At 45.0% G+C, this 11662-nt stretch overlaps 1 protein-coding gene across 1 annotated transcript in view; it reads left to right on the top strand.

Moving 5' to 3' along the window:
* LOC142477002 (homeodomain-interacting protein kinase 1-like) overlaps positions 1-10659 on the top strand; it is a 50374-nt gene extending 39715 nt beyond the window's left edge. The window contains exon 3 of the mRNA XM_075582058.1: positions 10394-10659. Coding sequence (XP_075438173.1) covers positions 10394-10556 — 163 coding nt within the window. The 3' untranslated portion in view covers positions 10557-10659. The remainder of the gene's footprint in view (positions 1-10393) is intronic.
* Positions 10660-11662: the final 1003 nt, after the last annotated feature.

Consider the following 11662-nt stretch of genomic DNA (forward strand, 5'->3'; position numbering starts at 1 on the left):
CCCTCCTCTCCTCCCACCCTCCTCCCCATCTCTCCTCCTTCAACCTCTCCCTATCTAGCGGAGAATACTAAACTCCTACAAAACAGTGGTCATCCCTCTCCACAAAAAACATCTCTCGACCCTGCCCTCCCCTCCAACTTTCGTCCTATGTTACTCCTTCCATATTTATCCAAACTCCTCAAGCGCATCATTCACAGCCAACTCTCCCCCTTCATGTACACCCATTCCCTCCTTCCCATTGTCCAGCCTGGCTTCCGTCTCTCACCCCCTACTGAAACTGCCCTTCTCACCCTCAACAGCTTTCATTCCCAAACTCGCCACTCATAACTCTTCTCCATTCTCATCCTCTTCTCCATCCTCATCCTCTTCTCCATCCTCATGCTCCTCCTCCATCCTCATCCTCTTCAGCTTTTGACACAATCGATCACCTCACTCATCTCCACCCTTCCCAACCTTGGCATCACTGACATTGCCCACTCATAGCTCTCATCCTATCTCTCCCAGTGCTCCTATTCTGTCACCTTTAACAATTCATCTTCTCCGCCCACCAGCTTTCAATGGGCGAGCCGAAAGGCTCCATCCTTGGTCCTCCTTTTCCACTACACTGCTCCTCCTTTTCCTCTACACTGCTCCTCCTTTTCCTCTACAATTTGACCTCTCCTCTCATGGATTCATCATCCATTTTTTTGCAGACCTCCAAATCTATTTCTCCTTCCCACTATTCTCTCCCGAACTTTTCACTCGTATCTCTGCCTGCCTTTCTACCATTTCCACCTGGATGCCCTCCCACTTCCTACAAATTAACTAAGCTAAGACTGAAGTCCTTTTCTTTCCTGCTTCCTCCTCCCTTCCACCCTCCATTTCTGCTCACAACCTTGGAGTCACCTTGGCCCCTTCCCTTTGCCAAACATGTCACCTACATCGCTACCACCTATACAACATACGAAAAATGTGTCCACTCATTTCTCTCTCCTCGCCCATACTTCTCAACCATTCCCTCATCTTCACCTATCTTGACTACTGTAACTATCTTCTGTCTTCCCTTCTACTCCTCCACCACCAACAAATCCAAAAGAGTGCAGCCCATACACTTCTCAATCTACCCTGCTCTGCCCACGCCAACCCTCTCCTCTCCCAACACCAATGGCGACCCATCCAACAGCGTTCCCTCTTCAAATGCCTCACCATGGTTTACAAATCTCTCCATGGTCCTGCCCCTCCTTACCTTTCAGCACTCCTCTCGCTACACCTCTTCCCGTTCTCTTCGCTCCCGGACTGCCACAACCCTCACTTTCCCCCAGCCCCCCGTGCCTCCTTTCAATTTCGATCATTTGTCTTGCTTGTCCATCTCCACTGGAACAAGCTCCCCCACAACATTCAATCTGTCCTCTCCCAAACTATCTTCAGAAGCCAACTCAACTTTTCTCTTCATCACATTCCATGATCCCCCGTTACCCTGCTATACCATCCCCACCCATGATCTCCCCTACCCTCACACCTTCCTAAACCTTCCTAATGTCTTTCCAAAACCCTCCAAAGTCACCCACCTCGCTGATCCAATTGCCTCCACTGTCTTCACCATGCCACCGTCAAGACTAAATCCAGAGAACTGAACCTAACCCCTGCTTCCTAACCAAGCCAGCCATGCATTCAACCCATAGCCAGACCATAATGTTCCCACCCCTACATACCACAATGAAATCTTAACAATTACTCTATGATCAAATCTATATGTAACCACACCTTTGTTTTACTAACTGCAGGGGAGCGCAAACGTTGTCTGCGCCCCCCAGCCTGCTCTCCTTCTCTGCTCCCCCCCTTACCTTGTCTCCGACGTTTTCTGATGACAACTCCATATGACGCCGCGTTGCCAGAAGTCGCCAGAGACCAGATACATAACTAATGTACAGCGCGCCGGATAAGGGCGCTATATAAATGTTATAAATCGTTTTCCACCCTGAAACATGTTTTTATACAAATGGAACAGTGTCTCTGACACTCGACTACCAAATGTTGATCATGAATTATTTGCACCTCTTAGTTTTATAATTTGTATATAGATAGATCTATACATCCATCTCTATAGTATTTTAGGGATTAATACACTAATTTAATTCCATTACTAATCAAAGTTTAATATGCATTTGCTGTCAATACAATGTGGAGTCCTCTGCAATTATAGGCTCTCCTCTACATATTTACATTAGCACATATGTTGTCTTTTGGAAGACGAATACCACACGTTTTACATGGCACAATTGGATGAGTGAGTGAAGCGAAGATATCAACTAGACTTTGTGGACACTTTGTGTGTTTTTTTTTTATTGCTTGCTCTCACAGGCCAAACGCCTTGACCGATTGTGATGACCTTTTGTGTGTACCTTTCTGCCATCCTAACTTAGATCTGACATACATTTCAACCAAATTAGGTGCAGCCCCTATCTTGGAATTATTTTTGTTTTTACTAAGTGATAAAAAATTAAACGGTACATCTCATCAGCCAGATTCTTGATCCAAAACATTAAATATACTTTGCAACTTCTATAAAAATGTTTAGACCATTGGTAACGGTCAAATGAGTAATTTTTATTGTGCAACTTTTTTTTATTTTAAAAATATTATTTAATTCATTAGCTCACAATCTCTACAAACGCACACGCATTCACACACACGCAGACACACACACATAGACACACACACATAGACACACACACACAGACACACACACACACACACACACACACACACACACAGACACACACACACAGACACACACACACACACAGACACACACAGACACACACACACACACAGACACACACACACAGACACACACAGACACACACAGACACACACAGACACACACAGACACACACAGACACACACAGACACACACAGACACACACAGACACACACAGACACACACAGACACACACAGACACACACAGACACACACAGACACACACAGACACACACAGACACACACAGACACACACACATAGACATACACACATAGACATACACACACATACACACACACTTACACACACACATACACACAGACATACAGACACACACACATAGACACACACACATACACACACACATACACACATAGACACACACACATACACACACAGACACACATAGACACACACACATACACACACAGACACACATAGACACACATAGACACATAGACACACACACACACATAGACACACACACATAGACACACACACACATAGACACACACACACATAGACACACACACACATAGACACACACACACATAGACACACACACACATAGACACACACACACATAGACACACACACACATAGACACACACACACACACATAGACACACACACACACACATAGACACACACAGTATCTTCGCTCACAGCATACACACAAAAAGCGCACATGTGCGCGCCCGCACCTACTATAGGACAAGCCTAAAGGTTTGCACTTTCAAAATTTCCTTCTGAAATGGAGCTGTGAATATCATTTGGAATTGAAAGGCACAGTTCGTTTGTCATTCTGAAAGGCAAATTTTCCATCTTGAACGTTTGATGTACTATGAAGGTGGTTTCTTGGTTGTTTGCCATGCTATCATGTCTGCATCAGCTTTCATTTTTCTCTCCATGCTCCTGTGTTAAAAAAACAAACAAACTAATTTTATACATTTTGTCTCCAAGGAAACGGTTCAGATGAATCCTCAAGAGCTACTTTTCTGTGGCTGTAGACAAGCAGCTGTATGTCAACACAGATGTTTTGCATCTTGACATTTACTCATCATGGTCAATTTTTGCATTCTCATTCTACTCTTCACAGAACACTGGCCCTTGGTCAGCAATACATCAGAGTGAAGTGTTGCTAACCAATTGGGGGGTCTAAGCAAGAGTAGAGTAGGGTCTCAAAACTGTCAAATTCAATATGACACTGCAGAATAGGGATTAAATATAATTTGACGTTCTTTGTTTGTTCTATGCATGACACATGAATAATACATGGACCAAATAAACAATTAACCCTTTTGCTAACGGGTATGCTGGCACCTCTGGCTGCTAAAGTGGTAGTTCGTTTTTGGAATTTGTAATAAGTTAAATTTAGGTGAAATGTTAATTTTTAAAAGTGTGATGAGTGGTGTCTTATTAAATAAAAAATAGACCAGTCCTTTATTTAAAAAAAAAGAAATAAATAGACCAGTCCTTTATTAAAATAAACTCCTTAAAAATACTTTTTAAAAACAACGGTTTTATTTTAAATTGCACTTAAACTAAACTAAATTAAAAAATAAACAGTGGGGCGCTCCACGGTTCAATAAAACCGTTGAATAAAACCGTTGAAAAAAGAAAAGTAATCTTGTGTTTTTCTCAGTGCGGTAACCTGACGTTTTTCTCAGTGCGGTAACCTGACGTTTTTCTCAGTGCGGTAACCTGACGTTTTTCTCAGTGCGGTAACCTGACGTTTTTCTCAGTGCGGTAACCTGACGTTTTTCCCAGTGCGGTAACCTGACGTTTTTCCCAGTGCGGTAACCTGACGTTTTTCCCAGTGCGGTAACCTGACGTTTTTCCCAGTGCGGTAACCTGACGTTTTTCCCAGTGCGGTAACCTGACGTTTTTCCCAGTGCGGTAACCTGACGTTTTTCCCAGTGCGGTAACCTGACGTTTTTCCCAGTGCGGTAACCTGACGTTTTTCCCAGTGCGGTAACCTGACGTTTTTCCCAGTGCGGTAACCTGACGTTTTTCCCAGTGCGGTAACCTGACGTTTTTCCCAGTGCGGTAACCTGACGTTTTTCCCAGTGCGGTAACCTGACGTTTTTCCCAGTGCGGTAACCTGACGTTTTTCCCAGTGCGGTAACCTGACGTTTTTCCCAGTGCGGTAACCTGACGTTTTTCCCAGTGCGGTAACCTGACGTTTTTCCCAGTGCGGTAACCTGACGTTTTTCCCAGTGCGGTAACCTGACGTTTTTCCCAGTGCGGTAACCTGACGTTTTTCCCAGTGCGGTAACCTGACGTTTTTCCCAGTGCGGTAACCTGACGTTTTTCCCAGTGCGGTAACCTGACGTTTTTCCCAGTGCGGTAACCTGACGTTTTTCCCAGTGCGGTAACCTGACGTTTTTCCCAGTGCGGTAACCTGACGTTTTTCCCAGTGCGGTAACCTGACGTTTTTCCCAGTGCGGTAACCTGACGTTTTTCCCAGTGCGGTAACCTGACGTTTTTCCCAGTGCGGTAACCTGACGTTTTTCCCAGTGCGGTAACCTGACGTTTTTCCCAGTGCGGTAACCTGACGTTTTTCCCAGTGCGGTAACCTGACGTTTTTCCCAGTGCGGTAACCTGACGTTTTTCCCAGTGCGGTAACCTGACGTTTTTCCCAGTGCGGTAACCTGACGTTTTTCCCAGTGCGGTAACCTGACGTTTTTCCCAGTGCGGTAACCTGACGTTTTTCTCAGTGCGGTAACCTGACGTTTTTCTCAGTGCGGTAACCTGACGTTTTTCTCAGTGCGGTAACCTGACGTTTTTCTCAGTGCGGTAACCTGACGTTTTTCTCAGTGCGGTAACCTGACGTTTTTCTCAGTGCGGTAACCTGACGTTTTTCTCAGTGCGGTAACCTGACGTTTAGGGTTAAAGTTATTTCCCATATGTTTGTCTTGTCTCCTTAGCTTATTTGGCACCCAGACCGGCAGTGGGTGTAAATAAATAATCTGATTTCCTCATCTGTGCAGTGTGGAGTAAACAAGTGGAGAGTGGAAACTTTTCAGTCCTATCTTATACTTGACTGACCTTTTCTTGAAATGATGAAAACTAGGTAGAGAACACTTCTCTCAACCCCCCCCTTACCCCCACACACACACACGTTTTTTGGTCTATATGTAGGAATGCACCATTAAGATCTTTTGGGACTGCTGGAAACCCATGCCTTGAAGCACCACTGATATCAGGATGGTTGGAGATAAAGGAGGTGATTAGCAGCCATTCACAATTGTCACATTACCTGTTTACCTTGCTGATCCCAATTGAACTATTTAAAGAAACTATTCTAAGTAACCCGCTTTCTTAAAATAGATTTTAAAATTACAGATCTCCTCTCTTCTCCCCCCCCCCCCCGCCCCAAGCAATATTAGCCCAGCTTACTTTTTTGCTCATATAAACATTTACAAATTCTTTTTATAAATTTGGAACTGTCTGGGACCTAATTTTATATAGTAACACTTAGCATATTTTCTATTTTAAGATATTTGGGTTGTAAAATATGTCAGCATGTTCTCATTTGAGCTGGGGCACCTGCACTTTACAATGTCCTTGGAGCTCATTTAAAATTCTTGTGGCATGAAAGGGCAAACTCCTCCTCCTCTCTTTAGAAGGAGCTAACATCTTTAAGCTTTGTGTCTTTAGGTGGTTATTCTAACTTTGCTGTAGCGAAACACGGAAACATTTGAGGGGAGAAAAAAAAAATTTGGTAGTATCACTGTGATATGAAATGTTTTTCCAAGAGAAACTGCTGCCGCAGGACACTTTAGCAGCCGATGGGTTAATCTTTGCCATATGGTTGCACGGAATTTCTGCTTCAGTTTTGTATTTGTCGTGTGGCCGTTTCTTTTTCTGTCTCCACGTTCAAAGTAGAATAGTTACAGTATCTCTTAGCTGCTGCTACTCCGGAATTATACACTGGCAGCTTCCCCTGTCCCTTCCACACAATCCTTGAACCCTGTTGCAGCATTTTGTGCATACATTTCCATATCCTCTAACAATTTACCTGCTTACCGGATGACTTGTCAAGCCTGCCTTTCACCTCCATCTCTTGCCAATAGCTAGGCCACCCCTAATAATAAATATATGGATTGTACTAAGCAGAGTATTTGTGTGCTTCCTGTCCATAAACATCCTGGATAATCAACGGTGTGCGTGTGCGCATGTGTTTTACTGTCGATCATTACTCCTAAAGGTACAGTCCCCCCCGTCAGAACGAAATGAACTGATGGCAGTGCTTTTAACAAAACGCCTATGTATATTTAAATCATTTTTTTTTTTTAATTAATTGGTTTGTTAACATGGTAAGCTGAGACATGGGAGATATTTAATTTCTTCTTGCTTCTCTTGTGTAAGATTATTGCTAACACGAGTTTGCACAGGTAATGCTCCTCCCTTCTCATCTTTCTCGGCTAACAGAGCTCGGTCTAGGATGTTTGTCCGCGACCAAACCACTGCCAACACTTCGCCGCTGGACATTTCTCTGCGATGTGCGCTCCCAACCCGACAAGCCAGGTCTGCTGCGCCTGGCTGTCCGCTCTGACAACTGCATGTTTAAATGTTTCACGCGGGACCACTACACTGCCTAGACAGGCCCCTCCGATGCGCCATCTTTAAATAAAGTTCTATGGCACATTTAAAGATGGCACGTCGGAGCGACCTGTCTATTAGGCAGTGCAGCTTTCCCGCGCGGGACATTTAAACAAGCAGTTTTTGGGGTGGACAGCTGTCGGGAGAAGACAACGCCGTGACATGTCCAGCAGTGTAGTGTCCCGGCGGCGTTTTTTTCGCCGCCACGTCCCATTCCGGCTTGCGCTATAGGTTTAGTAAACACTTGATTTATAAACGATCCCTAATCGGAGGTCCTCATGAAAACATTCTTAATTTTCGAAAGAAACTACATTTGTTTGAAAGATTTACAATTACATCAAGTTGTTTTTAAAGGGGCAATCTCTCCGAGCTCCAAAGTGAACTTATTCCACTGACATGTTTAAAGGAGTCTCATCTGGGTAGTTGATGCCTTGTTTACCCAAATCGGACACCTATAAGTATTTTTTTAAAGCTAGACCTTGAAGGGGTTTGATTTCTCCCCTTTTTGAGTGAAGTGCTTGTGCAGCCAGTGTCCCTCCTCTACCTCACCTTAACTTTATTGGGTTTCTGATGAAGACAGGTTAGACTTTTAGGGTAAAGAAAACACTTGATCGACAAACAGTTCCCTATCGACTGACACTTATCACTTCATTCATTGATTACCTCAGCTTTTCAAGTTCTTAAATTGAAGGCAAAGTTATTTTCTTGTACACCCTTCTTTGGCTTGTGAAAAAGCTGGACGAGAGCCACCAAAGTGTTCTGATGTTCCAAAGCAGGTCTCCCCCCCCCCCCCCTTTATTTGCCTGCGGGATGCCTACATTCTGTGAAGTGGTATAGGCCTGCTACTTATATTAACCCAAAGGTGAACTAAGCTGTTACACTGGTGTCTCGGTTAAAGGGCCAAACACCTTGCAATAAATGATCTCTCTATGCCTATAGCATTAACCTTTAGAAGCAGATGGATGCATCTAATATAACATTATTTCTGCCATGGCTTAATGCAGGCCTGCACAACATACGGCCGGGCGCCAGTTTAATAAATAAATAATAAATAAAAAAAACTTTAAAAAATGACGGCGATTCCCCGCGGTCCCGGCACGCATGCGCAGGGCCCGCTCCCCCCTCCCTGCTCCCCCAACCTCCCCCCCCCCCCCGCTGGCAATGTGGGACAGAGGGCGAAGTCACAGCTAGCTGAGCTCTTCTGCGGCTGCTCCCCCCCTGCTCCCAACGTGGATATGTGCAGGGGGGTGAGGTGAGGTGCAGGGGGGTGAGGTGAGGTGCAGGGGGGTGAGGTGAGGTGCAGGGGGGTGAGGTGAGGTGCAGGGGGGTGAGGTGAGGTGCAGGGAGGTGAGGTGCAGGGGGATGAGGTGAGGTGCAGGGGGGTGGGGTGAGGTGCAGGGGGGTGGGGTGAGGTGCAGGGGGGTGAGGTGCAGGGGGGGGTGAGGTGCAGGGGGGTGAGGTGCAGGGGGGTGGGGTGAGGTGCAGGGGGGTGGGGTGAGGTGGGGGTGGGGTGAGGTGCAGGGGGGTGAGGTGAGGTGCAGGGGGGTCAGGTGAGGTGCAGGGGGGGTCATTGGAGGTGCAGGGGGGGTCATTGGAGGTGCAAGGGGGGAGAGTGATGTGAGGTGTAGGGGGGGGAGAGTGATGTGAGGTGTAGGGGGGGGAGTGATGTGAGGTGCAGGTGGGGAGAGTGATGTGAGGTGCAGGGGGGGGAGAGTGATGTGAAGTGCAGGGGGGGGAGAGTGATGTGAGGTGCAGGGTGGGGGGGAGAGTGATGTGAGGTGCAGGGTGGGGGGGAGAGTGATGTGAGGTGCAGGGTGGGGGGGAGAGTGATGTGAGGTGCAGGCTGGGGGGAGAGTGATGTGAGGTGCAGGGTGGGGGGAGAGTGATGTGAGGTGCAGGGTGGGGGGAGTGATGTGAGGTGCAGGGGGGGAGAGTGATGTGAGGTGCAGGGGGGTATTGTGTGTGGGTGAGGGGGAGAGATATGAGGATGATGATGATGAGAGGTGCTGGAGGAGAGATGATGATGATGATGATTTTACCCATGCGGCCCAAATTTTTTTTCCTTGGAGCAGTTCGGCCCTTCTCGCTTTACGAGTTGTGCAGGCCTGGCGTAATGCAAACTTCTAAGTGTTTTTTTTACTGGGCAATTGGAACCTGTGGAAATGTCTACTATACAATACTTGAGAAATAAGTCTACTAGTTTATTCCAGTGGGCTTCCAAGAATGGTAATCTTGATTGCAAGGTTGGCAGGTGCAGTCCCCAAGTAAGACCACATTGATCTAATGGCACTACTGTGAAATGGGTTAAAACCAGATTTGACAAAAATAATTTTAAGATCAGAAAGGCAAGTATATGAAATACTTTGTAAAGTTTTCTTGTAAAGTTTTTATACTTCATGTGACCTAATTTCTGCCTTCTCTTTCATCTTCCTGGTTTGGAAAAAAATATCATATATATTAATGGTAGAAAGGTTTTTTTTTTTTTGGCAGCTCTGATACCTTGCAAAGAGGCGTGTTGCTTTCTGTTTTAGCCCAGTGGCTAAGCATGCTTGGACACCGTTGAAGCTTTAGAAATTATTGCTTAACTCTGCATCAAAGCTTTCCAAAATGAATCAAAAACTGAAGCTTGTATGAAATGTTTTTAGATCATGATAAACCCATAACCTTATGCAGGTGAAAACTTTCTTTAACCATGACCACTTCAACATTAATTTGCAGAGCAATGCATTTTGCTGGACTAACCCAGTATTATGGTTGGCCTATCCTTTAGCTTCTTTGCATACCCAGTTAATCAACCCCACACTGATGAGACCCATTAAGGTTGAAACAGCTGTCTGTGGGTGGTTTTCTGGGTATGCACCTTAACCCTGGCTGTGCTCAAAGCTGTGACCATGCAGCAAGCTTAAGCCTATAAGGAACCATGTTAAAAAATGGTTTTTGAAGCAAAAAGTGGCACTGTGTGCTCATTTGCATGTCATTTTAAATTCTTTAAATTCTTCATGGGCAAGCTACCTGAACAAGCTCCTCACCCCTACCACTTGCAGAACTTATCACCTGAGATCAGACTCCAAAAGACTATTCATGGTCCCAAGGCTCAACAAAGTATCCGGACGTTCCTCCTTCTCCTTCCGTGCACCCCAAAACTGGAACAACCTACCAGAGACTCTCACATCCACCACCAGTTGTAACTGTTTCATACGCTCATAATATATATTTTCTTTAACTGTGCACGCAGTGTCTTGTATATAATGTATACCCTGTTCATTTATGTAACTGTACTTGTAACCATGTATTATTTGTTTTACTCTGTGCCCAGGACATACTTGAAAACGAGAGGTAACTCTCAATGTATTACTTCCTGGTAAAATATTTTATAAATAAATAAATACATTTCCCAGAATCCCTTGCTGCAGTGGAAGTGCTGTGTGCTGGGTGATAATGGGGAAAGGCGGGGTTGCAGACCTGCCTAAGACATGCAGATGAGCATACAGTTGTATTTACATTTGCATATTTGCTTTGCTGTGGAGGGTTTTTGTCACTTTTTTTACTCACCATAACTTAACTATATATATATATAACATTCCAATAGACACTGTTTATAGTATAGCTTTTGCTTGCTTCATTCATTGTAACATCGCCGGAAGAAGAGATCAGTGTATCTCGAAAGCTCGCACAAATAAAAGCATTTCGTTAGCCACAGAACGGTATCATCTATTTATTTTTTGATCATATATACATATAGAGAAGAAATGACCTAGGCGCAAATTGCAGGGAAAGGAAGAGAAGGGGAGAAAAATATCATAGGGTAGTATGTCAGAACAGTCAGGACTTAGGGGGTAAGATATGCAATTACCGTTTATCAGCAATTTAAAGCCTTTAATCCACAATGGGACTCAGGAACTCTGCTACTGATGAACTTCAATTTCGTGATACATTTCTTAGACTGCACACGATTCTTCAAACAGGCTCTCACAGCTTCATCATCATTCCGCTGCTGGAGGGTGTCTTTCCACGGGATGGATCTCACAAAGAGAGAGGGGGAGGGGAGAGGGGGAAGTAATATAGGAAAAAAGGAATATAGTGTAAAACATTTAATAAAATTCCTATCTAAAAACAACAGTTGGTATCCCACTCACATGTGTTTAATCGAACAAGAGCAGTTGAGAGTTTAAACTGAGTCTCTCACACTCATAACACAGAGACGCCGGTCCACTGCACGGCTGATGTTGACCCAAGAGACCTTCCGCATCACGTGTGTCGGCTCCAATTCTCGCGAGAGTTCGTCTTCCACACTCCTCTGTCGCGGCTTCTGC

This window comes from Ascaphus truei, unplaced genomic scaffold (assembly GCF_040206685.1).
Source record: "Ascaphus truei isolate aAscTru1 unplaced genomic scaffold, aAscTru1.hap1 HAP1_SCAFFOLD_1851, whole genome shotgun sequence".
NCBI classification, from domain to species: domain Eukaryota; kingdom Metazoa; phylum Chordata; class Amphibia; order Anura; family Ascaphidae; genus Ascaphus; species Ascaphus truei.